At 41.3% G+C, this 21,252-nt stretch overlaps 2 protein-coding genes across 2 annotated transcripts; one reads left to right on the forward strand and one right to left on the reverse strand.

Annotated features, from left to right (window-relative positions):
• The first annotated feature begins 426 nt into the window (after nt 1–426).
• Nucleotides 427–7,802, forward strand: polr2h (RNA polymerase II, I and III subunit H). Its single transcript, XM_003227605.4, has 5 exons — nt 427–769; nt 3,388–3,471; nt 4,235–4,328; nt 4,964–5,047; nt 7,217–7,802. Exons 1-5 carry the CDS (start codon nt 697–699, stop codon nt 7,332–7,334), a joined length of 453 nt encoding a protein of 150 aa, XP_003227653.1. The 5' UTR covers nt 427–696; the 3' UTR covers nt 7,335–7,802.
• thpo (thrombopoietin) lies at nt 7,474–17,150 on the reverse strand. The gene is made up of 5 exons (XM_008120847.3): nt 16,586–17,150; nt 13,191–13,318; nt 12,239–12,325; nt 10,996–11,160; nt 7,474–9,968 (listed from the first exon to the last, which is right to left on the reverse strand). The coding sequence occupies exons 1-5, from the start codon at nt 16,596–16,598 to the stop codon at nt 9,771–9,773; spliced, it is 591 nt and encodes a 196-aa protein (XP_008119054.2). The 5' UTR covers nt 16,599–17,150; the 3' UTR covers nt 7,474–9,770.
• Nucleotides 17,151–21,252: the final 4,102 nt, after the last annotated feature.

Raw genomic sequence — 21,252 nt, forward strand, 5'->3', positions numbered from 1 at the left:
GTTGGATAATCCAGAACGTTGGATAAGCGAGTGTTGGATAAGTGAGACTCTACTGTATATGTAAATATGATATAATAAAATATATAAAATAGAAGATGTGTGTGTATATATAGATTTATACATACACCTAAAATTAACATTCAAAACCTAAACTTTCAATGTGATCTAGCTGTAAAAAAAAAAAAGATGGTCTTCTTTATAAATATCACATGGCCTTTTATGGTTTTTATGGTATATAACAATTCATTCCACAATATCTATGTATAATGCTTTACTAAATGCAATTTCGTTGCTTCTAACTAACGCCAGTCCTTTAACTGGAACGAGTGTTCTGATATTTCGCCTGGGAGGTAAAGAAAGCTTCTGCGCAGGCGCAAGGAAGCCCAATGACTTCATCCTGCCTTCCCGTTTCCTCTGGAACGTTGGGGTTAAACATCCTTCTGCCCGCGAACACGATGGCTGCTTGAGCTTCGGGCGTCATCTGCGAGCGCCGGAAGCAACTCCAGTGTGGCTTCTGTGTGGATTTCCTCACTCACTCCACGCGGATCCTGGCCGCTCTGGCTCCGAGGAGAGGGCGCAGGAGGCGGGAATTTGAATGTGTATTATTTCTTGGTCTGGCTCTCTGTGAGGCTGCGTTTCTTCCCCTTCCTGATCCATCCCTGAACCTTTGGGCCTTGGGCCTCCGTCTCCTTCGCCATGGCCGGCATCCTCTTCGAGGACATTTTCGACGTGAAGGACATCGACCCCGAAGGAAAGAAGTTCGACAGAGGTAAGGATGATGATGATGATTATTATTATTATGTATGTTATCTTATATAGGCAGTCCCCAAGTTACGAACAAGATAGGTTCTGGGTTGCTGTGAGTTTTCCGGGCTGTCTGGCCATATTTTAGAAGCATTCTCTCCTGACGTTTCGCCCACATCTATGGCAGGCATCCTCAGAGGTTGTGAGGTACAATAGAGTCTCACTTATCCAAGCTAAACGGGCCGGCAGGACCTTGGATAAGCGAATATGTTGGATAATAAGGAGGGATTAAGGAAAAGCCTATTAAACATCAAATTAGGTTATGATTTTACAAATTAAGCACCAAAACATTATGTTATACAACAAATTTGACAGAAAAAGTAATTCAGTATGCAGTAATGTTATGTTGTAATTACTGTATTTAGGAATTTAGCACCAAAATATCATGATATATTGAAAACATTGACTACAAAAATGCGTTGGATAATCCAGAACCTTGGATAAGTGAGAGACTACTGTATATTGAAAACTAGACAAGAGAGGTTTATATACCTGCAGAAGGTCCAGGGTGGGAGAAGGAATAATAATAATTTTATTTGTATCCCGCCTCCATCTCCCCCCCCCCCCCAGGGGACTCGGGGCGGCTCACAGAAATATCAGATACAAAACAATAACAAATACAATACATCAATAAACAATAACATGCACCAGTTATAATATTTCAACATTTACCAGTAGAATAAAAAAAACACACTTACTAAAACATAGAATTAAAAACAGTGAGGTTGTAATAGTAGATTAGCAAAGTTCACATTATAAGTTGCGAACTCAAAAGCCACAGATTCGTTTGAGGTCAATTTGGGATGAGAGGAGCCCTGAGCTAATGTGTCAAGTAACCAGGAGAGGTGTGACCAATACAAAAATGTCAAGGAATATAATTATGATGGGTATGGGCAATCTTAACCAAAGGCCTGGGTGAAACTCTTGTCTGTTTGAAGCAGGTGTGAATGTTTCAATTGGCCACCTTGGTTAGCATCGAATGGCCTCGCAGCTTCAAAGCCTGGCTGCTTCCTGCCTGCTGGAAGGCTGTTAAGAATGGTGGGAGTTGACGTTCAGAACACCTGGAGGACTGAAGTTTGCCCATGCTGGTCATAGAGTCTCAACCAATTCAATCTAGTTTGTGGCAGCCACAAAAATGAAGTTTCTGGAGTGTAACAACTACTTTCAAAGTAAAGACTGCAAAATTAAACCGGAAATAACATTTTCAAACCAGGACCAGAAACATTTTCTAATTTTGTTACATCATGTAATAGAAAGGGCAAGAGAGACATTTCTCAAAGACTGGAAACCTACTGTATACTTTTTGTACACACACAAAAAGACTTCATAACTATTGGGTTTCATTATTAGAAAGACGAGATTATTGATAAAACAGATTGTGTTGAGATATTGTTGAGACTCAACCAAAAAGATGACAGAAAGTAAATTTTCTTCTTTTCTTTTCTTCTCTTTTTTACCTCTGTATTCCTGAAGGTTTAGTTCATTGTGTTTCAGGTTTTTTATTTAAAAAATTGTTTCTAATATTTGTAATTTTAATGTGTTTTGAATCTCTTTTTAAATATTTTATTGTGATATATGATAAAAGAAACATACATTCTTCAAAATTCAACAATCAAAATATTGTTTCCCGCCACGTCCCCATTCCCAGCTGTGAACCACCACCCATGAATTCCAACACCACATCATATGGAACTAGTATCTAACAAAAATCTGTCCTTATCCTTACACTAATAAATCCCCTGTTCGGCTATTTCAAAATCTATTTTGTCTTCTTTTTTAAATACTTCAAGTCCAGTCTCCATTTTCTAGCGAATCTTTCCTTGTTTCCTCCCCTAAGCGATTGGAGAGCTTGGCCATTTGGATATACTCTTCTAGTTTTTTTCTCCAGTCCTTGATAAGTAGTTCTTTTTCCCCCTTCCAAGATTTTACTATTGTGATTTTCGCTGTCACCAAACTATATTGGCAAATTTCTACATCCTTTTTTGTCAATTATCTCCTGAAACAAACCCAATAAGCACATTTCTGGGTTTTTCTTAATCTTCTTAATCATTTTGTTAGTTTCTTTAGTCACCTTTTTTCCAAAACCTTTTTACCACCATGGTCCACCAAACACATGAGAAGGTGCCTTTCTACGGTTTGTATCTCCAACGTTGTTGTTTTTTTCAATTTTACCCATCAATTCAGTAGTTATACTGTATACCTTCTATAGAACACTTTATACATGTTTTTGCTAATAGAATTATATTAACAAGTATATTTCCCAAGAACTATTCCTGCCCTCTCTAAACTTCCCTTCCACCTTCACATTCATTTATTGCTCTTATACCTAATGTTTCTCCCGAGAACCCAAGGTGCCACATATAATTCTCCCCCCGAACTACGGATCACAATCCTTTGATGAAGGCCAAACATTAATACATTATTAGCAGTTACCCGCCACATTTCATGATGACATTTGAACAAGATACGTTCTGTTTCCATCCTATCTGTCTTCAGGCTGCTAGAAAAAGTTCTCATTTTCTGCTTGGTGACAATACATTTCCAGTGTTGTGTCTTAATTGACTCTTGGGTTTGTCTTATCAGTTTCCCGACTGCATTGTGAGAGTGAGTCCTTCAAGATGGATTTAATCCTAGATGTGAATGTGCAGATCTACCCTGTTGATCTTGGTAAGTCAGTTTTGAGTGACTGGCCCAACAGTGTTGGGTAATAGCTAAGCTTGTGTTGGTTGATTGAGTGTCAGTATCTTTATTTTTAAGCTTTTTTCTCTCAGCGAATTCAGGCTTCTTGACTTACAGTATATTAACCCTGCTCTTTTGCTCTTATCCAAAATGCTTGGGATCAGAAATGTTTGGATTGCAGATATATTTTTTTATATTCATATAAGTATGTCATGAGATATCTTGGAGATGGGACCCAAATGCAGAATTCATTTATCTTTCATGTACATCATATACATACAACCTGAAAGTAGCTTTATGCACAGTATTTTTAATAATTTTGTTCACATAGCAAAGTCCATGTACACTGAACTACCAGAAAGCAAAAGGTGTAACTACTCAGCTAGCCATGTAGACAACTTTGAAGGATTTTTGGATTTTGAAATTCCAGATAAGGGGATACTGAACCTGTAATATACAGAAGTATTATTTCACCCAGAGTTCAGCCTTTGGAATCACCTATCCTTGCACTGAATTGACAGTGTCATGTTTTGTTTTATTGTGTTATGGACCTAAAGTTGACTTTTGGTGTCCCCATGGTAGTGTTTTCTTGTCGAGATTTCTTTAGAAGAGGTTTGTTATTTCCCACTTCTGAGGATGAGAGAGTGTGAGTTGCCCAAATCCATTCAGAGGGCTTCCATGGCCAGACCCTGGTCTCCTGGAATCCACTACTCAAACCAATGCACTGAATTCCTGTATTCTCTCATCTCAGGTGACAAATTCCGCCTGGTGATTGCCAGTACCTTGTACGAAGATGGAACCCTGGATGATGGAGAATACAATCCTACAGATGATAGGCCATCCAGGTAATGGAGAAAATGTTCTGCCAGATGGGTGAGTGTCACATAGGACTGGGGGAGAAAGGCATCTAGATCATGCTTTTTTGCAGACTTAATCCCTTGGGGAGACTGTCTTCTCTGTCCCACCACCTGCACAGTTACATCTGGTGCGAGTGTGGGAGAGGGCCTTTTGGTGCCAGCCCCAGTCGACTTCTTCAGGAGATTAAATGTTCTGCTGCCATTAGCAGAGAAATATGTTTTTCCTTTGGCAGACCTTTTAAGAATTGACAGTTTATAAAGAAAATATTTTCATGTTGTGAGGTTCCATTCCCATTTCTTGTCTTTTTAATGCATGTGTTTTTAAAATACATACAGTATTTAAAATCAAATTATTTTTGCAAGCCACTTTGGATTCCATGTCAGGAGAAAGGAAAGATAGAAATTAAACTAAGCTCTCTCGATTCTGATTGCTATTTTTTAATTGTATTGAAATAGTAATGTTTTGTATACTTCTACGCACACGTTCAATTTTTGGAAGCTGCCTTGTATCTGAGTTCTCAGAAAAGATAGGAATAATTTGTGTTTCTCGACTTATACAGTGTGTGTGATTAATTTTTTTGAATGAATATTCTTTATTCTTGTGCTTTTTCTCTTCTCTGTAGAGCTGATCAATTTGAATATGTGATGTATGGAAAAGTCTACAGAATTGAGGGAGATGAGACATCAACAGAAGCAGCTACACGCCTGTAAGTATCTCACAATTTTATTTATTTTGTGTCAAAAGCATTGCATAACAAATACATTTAAAAATGATGAAAAAAATAGAGGAAATCACAAACAACTAAACAGCAACCGCATTGTCCGTAGCTTTAAACAACTACGCCTCCGTACATGAGGCAGGACATTGTGGGCAAGCATACATGTGCTGAGTTGTTTGCTCTGCTCCACAGTCACACAAGGTGGAGGATTCCTCCAGGTAGTGCCACCTTGCCAAGTTGTCTTTAGATCTGCCCACTCCACTTCTGAGTCTGTTCAGGGACTTCCAAGTTGCCCATTCCTGGTTTGCCCCTGGAGGAAGACCCTCTTGGGGGGCCATCCAGTTAGAATTGCCAGGTTTAGCTGCCCAGAGGGACACCCTTGCTGCTGCTGGAGGAACATCAAGAGGAGTGGTGGTTCTCATGAAGCCCTTCCTTGATTTGAGTCTACTGGGAGGAGGCTGATAGTCATGCAGTGGGTGGCTTTCACAATGTTCAACCTTATTCCTCTCACAGTTAGCAGCAACTTCCCGTCGCACGTCAGGAGGGGCAATGCCAGCTAGCTTGTAGAGTTTATCAACAGGTGTAGGTTTAAGGCATCCTGTGATTATTCTGCATCCTGTGATTATTCGTTTAGTGCTATGTCCACTTGCTTCGCATGGGCAGACTTTTGCCAGACAGGACAGGCGTACTCTGCAGTTGAGAAAGACAAGGCCAGGGCTGATGTTCTTATTACTTGTGGGTCTGCACCCCATGAGCTGCCAGTCAGTTTCCGCAGGATGTTGTTGCGTGCAGCTACTTTGTGCTTGGTGTTCGTGCAGTGTTTCCTATATGTTAGTGTTCGATCTAAGGTGACACCAAGATATTTAGGATGGAAACAGTGTTCGAGCTCTTGGCCTTCCCAAGTAACTTTCAGTTTCCTGTTGGCTTCGCGGTTACGTAGGCGGAAAGCACACACTTGTGTCTTGGCAGGGTTAGGCTTCAGGTGGTTCTCTTTGTAGTAGCTGGAGAGGTCTTTCAAGGCATTAGTGAGTTGGTTTTCAACTGTTTCAAAATCTTTCGCTTGTGTTGTAAGGCCAAGGTCATCAGCATATATAAAGCTCTTTGTGAGTGGTGGTAGTGGCTGATCGTTCGTAAAGATGTTAAATAAGGTCGGTGCAAGAACGCTGCCTTGGGGTAAACCATTCTTTTGCCTCCTCCATCTGCTTTTCCGGCCCTGAAACTCCACATAGAAGCTGTGGTTTTCTAGGAGGGTCTGGACAGCTTTTGTAAAGTCAAAGTCCCGGGTGATATGGTAGACTTTGTGCAGCATTTTTCTATGTTGCACCGTGTCATAAGCTGCCGTAAGGTCCACAAAAACTGTTCCCGTAATGCAGCCTTTCTCATAGCCTTCCTCGATATGCTCAGTCAGATGAAGAATTTGACCTGTACAGTTTTTCCCTGGTCTGAAACCTGCTTGTTGTGCAATAAGCTTGGGTTCAATAACAGGTCCTAGTCGATTTAATAGCATCCTCTCATAGACTTTATATAGATGACATAAGAGGGAGATTGGTCGGTAGTTCCTGGCATTGGAGGCATCTTTACCAGGTTTTAAAATGGCAATGATCTTAGTTTTCCTCCATGCTCTGGGAATCTGCTTGTGTGCCAAGCATTGATTGTAGAATTTCAAAAGCCAGTTTTCAGCTTTGGGGCCCAAGTGTTTGATTTGCTCCATCATCAGGTCATCTAGGCCAGGTGCTTTACCAGTCTTACATCGCTTGATGGCTTCTCTGAGTTCTTTCAGGTTTAGAGGACAAGACAACTGGTGGGTTTCAAGTTCTGGCACCCTGTTGATTTTCATCTTTACTCTGCTGCAGTTAGTTTTCCCATTCTGAATTAGCTGGTGAGCTATCTGGTCTGGTGTCACGTTTGCATGTCAATGGTTGACCAGAGGGTCACTATCCAGGCGTCTCAGCAGTTGCCAGGCTTTTCGGCTACTCTTGGACATGTCAAGGTTCTCAAGCAGCTCTATCCAACGGTCTTTCTTAGCATTAGCTAAGGCTGTAGATAGTTTTTGGCCTGCTACTATAGTCCCATCACTGTATGGATTCTCTTGAAATAGTCTCACAATTATAGGAGTCCTAAAGGCTTGATTCTCAGGGTTTTTTCTTCTTCTTCTAGCTCTGCCTATGTATCCTATGGAGGCCTGCTCATGAGGCTACAGGGAGATGCCAACAACTTACATGGCTTTGAAGTGGATTCCAGAGTTTATCTGCTGATGAAGAAACTGGCCTTCTAACCAAGTTGAGGTGCTGGATGGTTGAAGGATATAGATTGAACTATTGCTGCCCCTCAAGAATATGGAAAGGGAGATGGAGAGTCCAGTGGCTTGCTGACATGTTGTGTTTTCCACCTCTTTCTTATCTTCCCATGACCAACAATGAGTGGCTGCAGAAGAAACTTTCTTTATTTCAGATTGCATCAGGACTTTGTTGGTGCCAAATGCTCCAGATGGGGAACAAGTCAAGCACCAGGCTGATTTTTTTTAAAAAAAATCCCATTCAAATTGGAGAAATTTCATCTTTTTCCAAGTGTCTAGACAGCTATGATTAAACAACCCTTTTTATTACATATACATCCTTGAGAATCAGCTTGATATTTCAGAAAGACTGTGAACACAATCTTGTTGCTGTCTTTCAAATGTAGGGGCAACCTTCACTTTGACTATAGTTTGTTGTCTCAATTAAAAACATAGATTTTTTCTTAATCTGGCTGCATTCCTGAATGGTGTAATCCATTGATACTCGAAAACCAATGGTTCAAGAATCTTAAGACCTGCAAGATACTGCAGTCAGGATTCCACATTTTGCTGATTGAGCTCTATTACCTTATTTCAGTAACAGAAATGGATTAGTCTTCCAAATTCTGAGCCAAGAACACATTTCCTCCAGGGTTTAGATCAGAGTTTTATTACTGGAAAAAAATGACCTTAACAGAACATCCACGACCCACAGGACTGCAAGGGGCTTTGTCAGCTTTAATCCCTGCTTTGAACCTCTATTTTTGTGAGTCCCAGTATTACATTTTTTGTTTGTTTGTTTGTTTTCAATTCAAAACTAAAATAAGAGGCAGGGAAGAAAAGTATTATAGCCCACACAAAGCCTGTGAAGGAAAATGGTGCAGAGGTGAATTCCAAATACTAGGCAGTTGCCCAAACTCATTTAATATTTACAATATTCAGTGGGGTTAGGGACACATGACCCTCATAAAAGTGAAAAGGACTATTTTTTTACCTAGAGATTCTAGAGACACCACATTAATCCTCCTTTATAGTTCCATGAGACTACATCTAACCTGCTTTGTGCAAGACCTTGGCAATCTATTTATTTATTTACATCATTGTTACCCCGCCTTTCTCCCCAGGGGGACTCAAGACGGCTTACAATAAATATGCAAAAATTCAATGCCTAAAAACAGTGTACAAAACAACAATTCATATAAAAACAGATACCATTACAAAATAAAATCACATTATATAAAATTTTAAACATAACCAAGATTAAAATCCATTCATCCAGAATCCTCAACATAATCTCTCTCTGACTTTCAGTTTGTTGGGGCTGGAAAAATAATATGAGTATTATTTTTTTTTACAAAGCACATGTTTATTATGTTAACGGTATAGATAGAAAGTTTTCTTTAGCTCCCTTTTACTCCAAGCCTTGTCTGTGACAAGCTGCTATAGTCCAGCCTGAAATGCATGTCCACAAGAAGCATACAGGTTTATTGCTTCACCTGCTACTTAAAAATTGTCTCCCTGTTCTTATTTACAATTTTCAGCGAACGGTCCCAAGTACCCTGTGTTTTATTCCAAGGAAGGTTTAAGATAGGAGAAAACAATAAAACATGTCCCTGTTTCCTCCGTTTTAACCATTTAAATATCTAAACACTTTTTGCTGTGCCTTGAGGCAGGTCTTGACATAACGTGAATAGCCGCCCCAAAAGGCAAATAATTATGTTGTATGCCTCTAAAATTTATTACAGTTTCATAATGTGTTACCTACCAAAATGTGGCTGCTTTTGGACTGTTCAATGAAACTGGAATTATAACCAGTCCAAAGGATCCGGGGATTACTGATGAGCTGAAATTCACTGGTATTTGTTTTTGTGTCTCAGTTTCCTTGTCTTACAAGCAATATATCCTTAAAGGACATAGTGATCAATTGGTAAGGACAACTTCTTGCAGGGAAATGATGTTAAGCAGCATCCAGGGTGATCCTGGAAGACATATTAAAGAGCAACTGTGTTGGCCGTGCAACAAAATCCTGGAATCTTGTAGTAAACTGCTTTCCCGAGAATTGTCAATGTCAGTTCCTTCCTGCCTGTTCTTGCTCCATACAGTACATCAGAGGTGCTAGGATTTCAGCCCAAGTTAAAAAAAAATGGAGCTAAGAGTGTAGTCCTTTTGAGAGGTGGACTGACTCGGCTCTGAGATTCCTTTTTCTTGCAGCTGCTATTTATTGAGGAGGGCTCAGACTTCTCTGAAGATGGCATCATGGTATTCCTTTCTCCATGTCTAACATTGTGCCCCAAGCCATGACTCCAAAGGTCTGGGAAGCACTGCTCTTCCTTTCTTGGCCACCAAAGGGTCAGCCATTTGCCTTGCTTTGCCTTTCTCCAGACAGCATAGGCCTGGAGCCTGCAGGGTCTTTCACTGCTGGCCCTTTGAAGTGGCTCAATTGGAAGGATGCTGAACCTGCTCGCTGGACCGGGCATGATGATCCAGGCCACAAGAGGACTCTCTCCTCAGGTCATTGAAGAAGAAGTGGATCTTTCCTTGCAGGAGCTGTCTATAGGTCTGGAAGATCTTCCTGGGGTTCCTCTCGGGGGTTAACTCAGGGGCTGCTTCAGGCTGGCTTGTTGCTTCTGGTTCCTGGAAGAAGAAAAACGCTGTTTTGTGGCTGCTGAGATGAAGCCCACCACAGATTCTGAACCCAGGATTTCAGAGACCACAGGCGGGAACCCAAACTGTCAGCTACAAACAAAGCTCTGGATGAAAGAGCAGAATGACCTCAATGACTGCAAAAACATCTTAACTGACACCTCATTGTGTTGTAAGTGAGGTAGCATAGTCAATTTAAAAACGAACCCTATTTAGCTTCTCAAAGAAGGTGAGATTGAGTATGCTCAGGTTAATGTCTCCTCTGAAAGCATCCTGGATAGGATTCAGAGGCAGACTTGCTTTTCTTTCCTTGCCAGAGAGATTGGGTATACATGACCATGACCATCATGATCATCTTTCATTATTTTAATACAGTCAGCCTTCCACATTTCCTGGGGTTAGGGGCATAGGAAAGTGGAAAACCATGAATAAAGTCATTACTATTTCCTTACCTGAGAGATCACTTTTGAATTTTTAGATTTTTCAGCACAGCTTTGTAGTCAATTTCTACTGGAAGCTGACCATAGAAATGCATTAGAGGCCTTAAAGATTCCTGGAAAAAGTTCTGTCTACAAATTTCTAGGTCCTCCATCATGACTGAAGGAAATTGAGTATAGAGTCACACTGAAGGATCTAGAAATATCTCTTTTTATTCAAATCTCTGAATAATAAAATCCACAAAAATCAAAAATGCAAATGTGGAGGGGTGGTTGTATTATCACCATCATCCTGGAAGACATATTAAGGGGCAGCTGTCTTGGCCATGCTACAAAATACAAAATCCACAAAAATACCTTTATTGGCCAATCAAAATACAGAAAATACATCAAGTGTTTTGGGATCTGGAAATCCTTCGAGAACCAATGTACTATAATAGAACCAATCTGTTGAAGAAGACAGTGGAGATTTGAAAAGCTTGCAAGATGTATTTTCTGAATTTTGGTTGGCCAATAGATGTATTGTTATTTTGCATTTTTTGTATTTTGCTGTGTCTTGGAAAAGTTGCCAGTAGTCTCACCTGTGACCCGTAACTTCGCAGATGCAGCACAAAGAAGCTGGCTTTCCCATAAAGCTGTTGAAGTAATACAGAAGGACAGGGCTGCTTCAGTTCTTGCTGGGTTGCAGCAATGCCATCCACCAGCGTAAGGAGATCACGGAGGACTTCTTGGCCCTTGACTTGAGTCTAAGAAAAACAGGCAAGTGTATCACCTATAATTCTCCCAACCGTCTCCCCAGTATACTTATCACAAAGCTGGGAAATATAGCAAGCTAGAGGATTATAAACATATCTGGGGAGGCATCTGGAGTGTCTAAAACATAGGCTACCTAGAATCCTCCCACCCTAAAGGACAAGATCCTAGGATATTCCAAATGTTGCATATTTTGTACATCAACTGGACCAGATTGCAAGACACAATAAACCGAGGTCAGAGAAAAGATAATAAGTAATAATATCTGGATCAGCCTTTGTCAGGAAACAGAAATGGAGCAAAGAAAATGCAGCATTTTTGAAAACTATTTGCAGATTAACACTATCTGTGCAAAAAAAAAAAAAAGAACATTGTAGGAGTTTGTTTGGCATTCAAAACAGGATTTTCTGCCCTAGGCGTAAGCTTCCTGTACAAACAATCCCCTCTTTGCTATGAAAAATCTAGTTTTGATGGCAAAACCCAAACATGACAAATCTTGCATAGAAGAAATCCTGACAGGGAAGAATCTGTTCATATCCAACAGAAGTTTTTCAGATTTTGGATTCCCCACGCCGATTTTGGAATACCTATATTTGCATATACATAGCGAATAAGGACAGTCACACAACCAGTGCACACTGAATTTTTCTTCAAGTGCTGTCAGCATACCTTCTGTCCTTTTAGCAAAGTTGCAAGAGAAAGAGGGCAAAATCTTTCCCACTACCATGAATATTTTGCATTCTTTCTGGGCTGGTCAATGGGATTTCTCTATTAGCAGGGAGGAAGATAAGCGTGGAAGATTTTGCAGGATGCTTATATAAGTGGGGCCCTTTTCCCTTCTCTTTCCTGCATCAGGACTACCTTGTGGAAAAGCTTGGTGGGTGCTGGCTGTGTAACTATCCCTCTTTCTCCAAATGCAGAAGTGTGTGGCCCATGGCAAAAAGTTTTGGCTTTGGAGTTATTTTGAATTTTGGGTCACAGCTTCTCTTTTTGTGTGTATATATACACACGTATACATATTCACACATTAATATTCAGTGAATTAAATCTTTGTGAACATTCCTTACTTACTGTTTTTGCCATCCATTCCCGGAGGCTGAAGCCCACCTGGGGCAAAAGCACTGGCTGCTGGAGTAAAGGAAGCTCTTCACATAGGTTCTGCAAAGAGAAAGGACATTGAGAGAGGGGTCCAGGGCCAGCTAACAGGACTGTTAAGAACTCACACTTAAACACATCACGTATGCAACGCGATGTGTTCGAGATATTGTAGAATGAGGAAAATGTGAGCTTGTACATTTGGATTGATAAATTATTAAAAAACAAATTAAAAAGAAAAAGAAAAAAAAAGAACTCACACTTTGCATCTTGTCCCTTAGAGAAAGTCCTCTAGTCTTTCTCCTCATTCACCATTACCGATTGATACACTTTGATAAAGATAGTAATATCACATCTCATCATGCTAGGATAACTGAAAGGGACCCTGGCTCTTTTCACTGGCAACTGAAGGAAGTGATAACAAGGCCTGGAATAAGATATCTGGCCTGGAATCAGTGGCACTTGGTGGTATTTGTGGTTTCAATGGAAAGGTGAGTATGTTCTGGCTTTCAAGGTGCTATCCAAGGTGCTGAACCCGAGTACCAGAAAGACATTGGACTAAAACCCAGAGTTGATTCAATGCCACATTGATATGAAAGTCCCTATCTGCCACTGCCTGGATTACGTCAGCTTCTTATAGCTCCCAACAGTTTTCTGCAGTGGGTGAATGGCAATGATCCATCCAGACCAAGCCCCTGCCATGCAGGAATTAACTGCAAGTCATTATATTCATAACAATCTACTTCCATGTTCTAGTTCCTACTTCCAGGTGTGATGTGTCAAATAGTGTGATCAAAGTTCTTCCTCCATTCAAGGACTTGAAAACTGCCCAGACGTGTAACCTTAAGAAGAGATGCGAATCAACCCAAATTCATTTTTTTCAGGGGCAAGGGGCACCTTGGGGTTACAGAAAATAAGAGTTTCTTACCACTTGGTTCTCCAGTTCCATGCTGTCACTAATGTACTTCTGGATTAGCCGCCTGTCGCATACCAACCGTGTGGGAATCATTCTCAAAGGTTTTATGTGGAGTAGGAAGATAGTCAGGAGAAGCAGTCCTGTGAAGGGAGGGGAGAGGTAAAAAGGCAGCCTGTCAAAACTATGACATGTGCCATTCTTAATGGGATTCCCAGATCACAGGCCTTGGCTCTTCTCCAGTTCTCAGTCAGAGGAAATCAACTCAGGGCAAAACCACTCCTTTGGAAAGCAAGTAGATAGATATGTTCCTCATTTTTTGGATTAATCGTGAGGGTTCAATCTCAATAGCACACTTTACACATTAATGTTTAATGTATGAGACATAATGACATCACCCTTGTAATATCACCAGAGTGTGCTCCTTGGGACATGACAAGGGTCTGTCCCAAGATTTTAGCTCTGAAATCTTAGGACCTGAAATATTTCTGACCTATAAACCTCAGTTTTCACAATTGTAGCTCAAACAAGTACGTTTCATATGCTATGTCTCAGCAATGTCCATGGTGAAGTTGCCACCTTCCCAGAATGGGACACTCTACCAGGACTTTCTCTAGGGCTTCATGCTGCAGGAGAATCCTTTCTTTCTCTCCTGGACCAAAGCAGAGTTATGCAACAATAAGATCCATCAAAAGTCCTGGAACCAAAGTTCAGTGGATAGCAAAGCCCACTATATATTGAAAGCTACTAACAACTAGGATAGGTTTCTTAAAAGCTGAATGTGCCTGGTATATTATCTGGGAGACTAGCACTTCTTGGTTGGCACTTCAATGGGATATCAACGACAAACAGCAGACTATAGAAATGAATTGGCAAAGCCACTTCTGAGTAGTCCTTGCCTAAGACAACCCTGTAAAACAGGAGTTTTACAGGAGGAAATTGTTTTTATTATTTTTAATACAAGAATGAATAAAAGTCAGGGACAGGCAACTTAAAGGCTCATACACACACATTAGGTTTTTTTTTTTTTGAAGGTTCACACACTTTAGATGATTGGAATTACAACTCCCAACATTCCTCACCATGGACTATGCTGGCCAGGGCTGTGGAGAGTTGTGATCAGCAACATTGGAAGGACCACGTAATTCCCATCTCTGCCATAGGGGATATTCTTCCTCAGCAAATGCAAGCTTTGGAGAAATCATTTATCTTCCTCTTAAGAAACAATCTGGAATGTGGAGAGTTGCATCTGCTTTCCCCGTCATCTCCAATTTTGAGGATCTCCTTTGTATGGTAGTATTTGCCAAGCTAAGGAATTTTATTCATTCGTATATGAAAAATAATTAAAATCATTTCCAGAAATCTGCTGCACAGTGTACTGCAGTTAACTACGTAACAGAATGTCCACTCTGAATAATTCTGTCTAATTGCAGGGACTTGAGAGAGAAGGCTAATTACTTTACCCATGCATTATCACAAAAACATTGTTAAATACGAAGACTCTCATGAGAGCAATCTGTTCTTAGGCGTACCCTCCAAGTATGCCCTGTATAGATTGCTGCCAAGTAGTGTGCTAGCTCAGAGGGACTGTAGGCAGCCTGTATCAACTATCCTTAAAAAATTTAATGCCTGGTCATTTAATATCTTTTTAATTCCTTATGAGGCTGTGTTGCTTCTGAAAAGTGAAATTAATTTAGCACTGGACACTATTTATGGTATTGTTAAGGAAATCTATTCTCCAGAGGCTGTTCAGAACCAGCAGGCTTTGTTCACTTTCTATTGCCAATACTGCATGTTCCTATGGGGAAAGTTGCAAATCTTTTATCTGAAATCAAGAGGATGAACCTCTAAGTACTCTTATAATTGCTTGCTATGTGAATGGTGCAATTTATGGGTCGTGCTTGTTTTTGAGTCAAGCACGCCAATGTTCAAAACCGAAACTGGTTTCAAACTATTTGTAATAGTCATAGCATCCTGCCTAAAATGGATGAGTGATGACTCTCAGTTTGATCCCCAAATTTGTCTGTAATATTAAAGTTTTCACTGTTCAGGAGTGAAGTAAGAATCCAGAACCACCTTGAACTACAGTTATACATAGTTGGCACTTCAATGGGATATCAACAACAAACTCCTCTGTCTACTGGAAAATGGTCATACAGCCCAAAAAACTCACAGCAACCTAGTCATTCTTGCCATGAAAGCCTTCAACAACACAATCCATATTTTTTGGGAATTAGGAAGAAGAACTTCCAAAGTGATTTATGTTAATGACTTCCCTAAGCAATCACTGCTTGGAAAAGTAAGCCACAGTACCCAAAATCCCCCAACCAGGATAACCAGTTCTGAGAGGTTTTCATACAGGGTGCATATATACTGGAGATGAGAACTAATGCAGTTTGGTTCAATGCTGTGGAATCCGGGGAGTTGTGGTTTGGTGAGGCACTAGCATCCTTTGGCAGACAAGGCTGAAAACCATGTAAAACTGGAACTCCCATGATTTCATAGCATGGAGCCATGGAAGTGGTGTCAAACAGCATTAACTCCACAGCAAGGGTCCTCAAACCTTTTAACTGGAGGACCGATTCACAGTCCCTCAGACTGCTGGGGGCCCGGAATATGATGAAATAGTCCAAAATTAAGGTTGTTGTTGTTGTGTGCCTTCAAGTCATTTCAGACTTAGGTCAGCCCTAAGTCTAAAGTTTAGAACAGGGGCCAGGTCAATGACCTTAGTTTGAGGACCCCTGATCTAGACGATCTCATAAGACCATAGGTAAGTAAAGAGAACTCCAGAAACCATCTAGATGGTTTCATAAGACCATCGGTAAGAAAAGGGACCCTCAAAGACCATCTAGATGGTTTCATAAGACCATAGATAAGGAAAGAGGCCCCCAAAGGCCATCTAGACAATCTCATAAAACAATAGGTAATGAAAGGGACCCTCAAAGGCCATCTAGATGGTCTCATAGGACCATAGGTAAGGAAATTGACCTCCAAAAGCCATCTAGATGGTCTCATAAGGCCGTAGCTAAGCAAAGAGACCTTCAAAGACCATCTTGACAATCTCATAAGGCCATAGGTAAGCAAAGAGACCTCCAAAGACCAAATAGACTTAGGTCAACCCTGAGTCTAAAGTTTAGGACAGGGACCAGGTACATGACCTTGGAGGGCCGCATCCGGCCCCCGGGCCTTAGTTTGGGGACCCCTGCTCCACAGCATAGATGCTTCAGGCAGATTCGTACACAGAATACAACCTTCCCAAGTACAGGGGATTTGGAAATTATAGTTGAAAAAGAACTATGCTACTAAGCATTGCTCCCTGTCAAGCCTCCTAATCATGCTTCCTAAGACAATTAGGCCTTTTTAGCAGGGAGAGGGAAAGAGGGAGGGAAGGCCATTTGGCTAGCACTCACGGTTCAACTCCATGCCAAGGTGGCCTCGTGGTCACAGCATCTTCCTGCCCGGGGACAGTAGCAGATCTCCGGATCCTGTCGGGCTTCCATTGAAGGCGACTTTCCACGCTGGGACACGCAAGGGTGGCGGCTGCTGGCCAGAGGACTCCGTCCTGTTGGAAGTGCTCTGAAGCACTTGCTGCGTAGTTTCCTAGCCCTTGGAGGCAGCCCGGCTCGGCTTCCTGTTGTGCTGTTACTGACCTTTGGGCCAAGGGCCTGGAGCATGGAGTGCAGACCTTCAGGAAAGCTTTCTGCTTCCAGGCATTTCCTCCTTGGCACTTCCTCAAGTGAAGGATGAGGCAAGGGGCTGAAAGGGCTGTGTTGGAATCCCAGCAGTGGCTGTGACTCAGCCGCTTAGCTTGCTGACTTCCAGAAGCATCTTACGCCAATGGATTTTTGTCCTTGGTCCTATCCACTACGCTTGCTCTTGGGCATCCCAAGGACTTGGCTGGGAACTCAAGCTTTGGATAGAGCGTCACTTGCTTATTTTACCCAATTTGCGCATACCACTTTCTGCCTGGATTGCACACACACACCAAGCATTGGCCTGGAAAGAGAGGAGGGTTTTTTGAATAGGAATTTCCACAGACTCTGAGACGTATCTGTAACAAATTGGGACATTCATTGACAATATGCTTGCACGGCACACATCTCTGCCCCATCGCCAGCTACCCTACGATAATGTTTGTTAAGTTCTTGCTGGGGGAACTGATCTAAGCTGATGCTTGTTCTCAAAGGGACCAGGGAAGGAGATAGGGCTCAACAGCAGAGCTTACTTCAATCCAGCTTCAATCCCTGCTCTCTCCAGAGAGAGCCGTCAAAGATGCCTCCTCGTCAATCCCCTGTCAGCGCAGATACCATTAAGCTGTGTGGACCAAAGCTTCCTTTGGCAGAGGAAGTTAAGGACCTCTGGAAAAAAAGGAGACCACACTAGACTTCAAGGCAGTATATTTCTCTGTCAATCGGGAATTATTTTCTAATGTTTAGATGGAATTTATTTTCCTGCAGTTTGAATCCATTGCTGTCCCAGCCTCTGCAGCTTCGGAAAACAAGCTTGCTCCATCTTCAAGATGACATCCTTTCAGATGTTTAAACATGGATATCATGTCCTCTCTTAGCCTTCTCTTTTACAAGCTAAACATACCCAAATCCCTAAAGTGTTCTTTAGAGGTCTTGGCCTCCAGATCCTTTATGAATTTGGCCACCATCCTCTGGACATGTTCCAACTTGTCAATATCCTTCTTGAATTGGGATGTCCAGAACTGGACATAGTATTTCAGGTAAAGTCTAAAGACCTTGTAAAACTACAGCTCCCAAAATTCCATAGCATTAAGGCCTTGGATGTGAAAGCGGTGACAAACTGCACTAATTAAATTAAATACAAGTACAGTAGAGTCTCACTTATCCAACGTTCTGGATTATCCAACGCATTTTTGTAATCAATGTTTTCAATACATTGTGATATTTTGGTGCTAAATTCATAAATACAGTAATTACTACATAGCATTACTGCGCATTGAACTACTTTTTCTATGAAATTTGTTGTATAACATGATGTTTTGGTGCTTAATTCGTAAAATCATAACCTAATTTGATGTTTAATAGGCTTTTCCTTAATGCCTCCTTATTATCCAACATATTCGCTTATCCAACATTCTGCCGGCCCATTTATGTTGGATAAGTGAGACTCTACTGTACAACTAAAGCAATTTGATACCCCTTTAACTGCCATGGCTGCATCCTACAGAAACCTGGCACTTGTAGTTTTGTGATGGTCAGAAATAGTTATTGGTCCTTGGCACATTAGCGGAAAATATTGCCAATGATAACATCAGATAACCTGACCAGCACTGTCTGAGAATTCGAAAAACTTCACCAAACTACAAATCCCAATATATTATAGGATACAACCATGGTGGTTAAAGGTACATCAACAAGCTATTATTGTGGAGAGTGAACAAAATATAAACTAACTCTTTAAGGTCCATTTCTACAACCTGCTTGTATTCAGTGGAGCATTTTCTCCCTAAATTAGATCTAACCTCCCTTCTTTGCACTTGTCACCCCATTAAGACCCCCCTGCCCATATATGTCTCTGGGGCCCCTCATACACTGCCATATAATCCAGATTATAAAAGCAGATAAGACACATTATCTTCTTTGAACTTGATTATATAAGTCTACTCTGCCATATAATCCAGTTTAAAACAAATAATCTGGATTTTATATGGCAGTGTAGAAGGGGCCTGGGTCAGGCCAGTACCATTTACATGCAAAAGGTGTTCAGGGCAGCAATCTGTTGAAATTATTTAAGATCTAGGTCCATGTTATCATTTTCTTATAGCCACCTTACTCTCTGGCAGATAATTTCAGAGGAATCTTTCATACTGGCCATACTTCATTCACTGAATTTTGAAAGGGAACTTCGGACAATATTTTGTCGGCTTCCTACACATGTAAACCCCACTGCTGCTCCCATGCTTTTCCTCCCTGTGGAAAATTAAAGCAAAAAAGAAAAGGACTGCCCTTTAATTGCTAAGGCAAACTGACTTTTCTCTGGAAACATTCAATGACAAAACACGGCCACTGTTTCCTGGCAGCGACTGGCCCCTTTCGGTAACTTTTGTCTGTTTAATGAACCAAGCAAACAAATCCTTTCCCCCTGCTGCTTCTTGCAATGTTATGGACATGGCAATCAAAATGGAACTTTCTCCATGCAAGAATTGTGCCTTGACAAGCTCCCACCTTGAATGCTGCAGGGGATCCAATGCCTTGAATATTGTACCGAGAGGAAGCCTGGCATTTGCTTGGCAGGGAGAGGAGATCTACTACTTTCACAGTCCCATCAGGAATAGAGCCGGAAGATAAGGGCGGTCAACCACCTTTCTGCTTCCTGAGCCAATGTTGCCTCAAAGTCCTCTCTCACATACATACACATACAAACACACACAGTGGTATAATACTTTTGCCAAACTCAGACTAGGATGTGACAAGCCTCACGTCCCACAAACACAGAAGTATAGGCAGGATGGCATGGGCTGTGTTGACTCACATAATCCAATTCAATGCAGTTCAGTCTCCATTATGTGAGTTTACATGGACCATACAGTGCAGTTCAAACTGCATCATATGGCAGCTGAGGCCCCTTCTACACTACCCTCTTTGCGAGAGAAGGCTAAGGACCCTGTACATATAACTACAACTCCTATGATTTCATGGTCACGGTAGTTAATGAGTTCTCAGATTGTATTTGTTCTACAATGTAGATGAAACCTGTGACTTCAAGTAACAAACAAGTTCTATTTTCAAGAATATTTTATGTATGAAAAGAGGGAAGGACCCTAAAAAACCCCCTAAATTATAAAAGTTCCCAAACTGGCAGAAATTGACAAGTTTATTTATTTATTTATTTGCAATATTTATATTCCGCCCTTCTCATCCTGAAGGGGACTCAGGGCGGATTACAATGTACATATACATGGCAAACATTCAATGTCATGCGACATGCTGACAGAGACAGAGATGAAGACACAGAGGCACATTTCACATTTTCCAGCTTCCAGGCTTCATGAGGGTATGCTTGATTCCGGCCACAAGGGGAGCTGCTGCTTCATCATCGAGTGTGACACCGAGTCCTTGATGGATTACTTCCTCATTCCTTTCTGCGCACTGCTGGATGATTTTTATGGTGTTGTAAATCAGTTAGTCTCCCCACACAAGCATTACCTTAATTTCCTACTTGATAGATGCAACTATCTTTCGGGTTGCTTAGGTCAACAATGGGCTGGGCTACTTTTAATATTCGGGTGCTCAATCCGACATGGGCTGGCTTCGAACTCATGACCTCTTGGTCAGTGGTGATTTATTGCAGCTGCACCACAGCCCAGCCCTTGTCTGGCAAAGAAGTCTACTGGCAACTTTTTTTTAAGTATGAGAACCATTTACGTATATCATTCATGCAGAAAAAAGAAAATGTGAAAATGCTCACAAGTTTGGAAGATTAAGTAAAACATTGAGACAATAAGATAGAATAGGGAGGCTGTTTAAGATAAGGAGTGTAACCGGATGACAATGAGAAGCACTGATCAATTCAAGGATATGTGAGCACAACCTGCTATAACTTCCTGCTGTTTCATAGATCCTCAGGCTTCTCCAGCATTCATTTCAGCTGTTCCTACTTTATATAAGAGGCCCCATTTTACTATGCCATTGCACATAATGGGACTTGAGAATACATAGATTTTAGTATCCATGGGGGCCTCTAGAAGCAAATGACTTTGATATGGTCCTAGGTTAATTTAAATAAATATGAAAAAAGATGGTGAAGGTGGAAAAGCATCTGCACAACTGAAGTGTTTTTTGGGGGGAAATGCACAGGAGCGACTTGAGAAACTGCAAGTTGCTTCTGATGTGAGAGAATTGACCATCTGCAAGGACGTTGCCTAGGAGAGACCCAGACATGTTTTGATGTTTTTACCATCCTTGTGGGAGGCTTCTCTCATGTCCCTGCATGGAGCTGGAGCTGACAGAGGGAGCTCATCCGCACTCTCCCCAGGTTGGATTTAAACCGCTAACCTTCAAATTCAGCAACCCAACCTTCAAGTCATCAGTCCTGAAGGCACAAGGGT

This window comes from Anolis carolinensis, chromosome 3, assembly GCF_035594765.1.
Source record: "Anolis carolinensis isolate JA03-04 chromosome 3, rAnoCar3.1.pri, whole genome shotgun sequence".
NCBI lineage: Eukaryota > Metazoa > Chordata > Lepidosauria > Squamata > Dactyloidae > Anolis > Anolis carolinensis.

Excerpts from the sequence above, each read along its gene's own strand:
- thpo (XM_008120847.3), bottom strand. Across the intron at positions 12,326-13,190 it reads TGGAACTGGAGAACCAAGTG|AACCTATGTGAAGAGCTTCC; the intron begins GTAAGAAACTCT and ends TTCTCTTTGCAG. Across the intron at positions 11,161-12,238 it reads GGGAATGGATGGCAAAAACA|ACTCAAGTCAAGGGCCAAGA; the intron begins GTAAGTAAGGAA and ends TGTTTTTCTTAG.
- polr2h (XM_003227605.4), top strand. The coding sequence starts at position 697 with ATGGCCGGCATCCTCTTCGAGGACATTTTCGACGTGAAGGACATCGAC. Across the intron at positions 770-3,387 it reads AGGAAAGAAGTTCGACAGAG|TTTCCCGACTGCATTGTGAG; the intron begins GTAAGGATGATG and ends TTGTCTTATCAG. Across the intron at positions 4,329-4,963 it reads ACAGATGATAGGCCATCCAG|AGCTGATCAATTTGAATATG; the intron begins GTAATGGAGAAA and ends TCTTCTCTGTAG.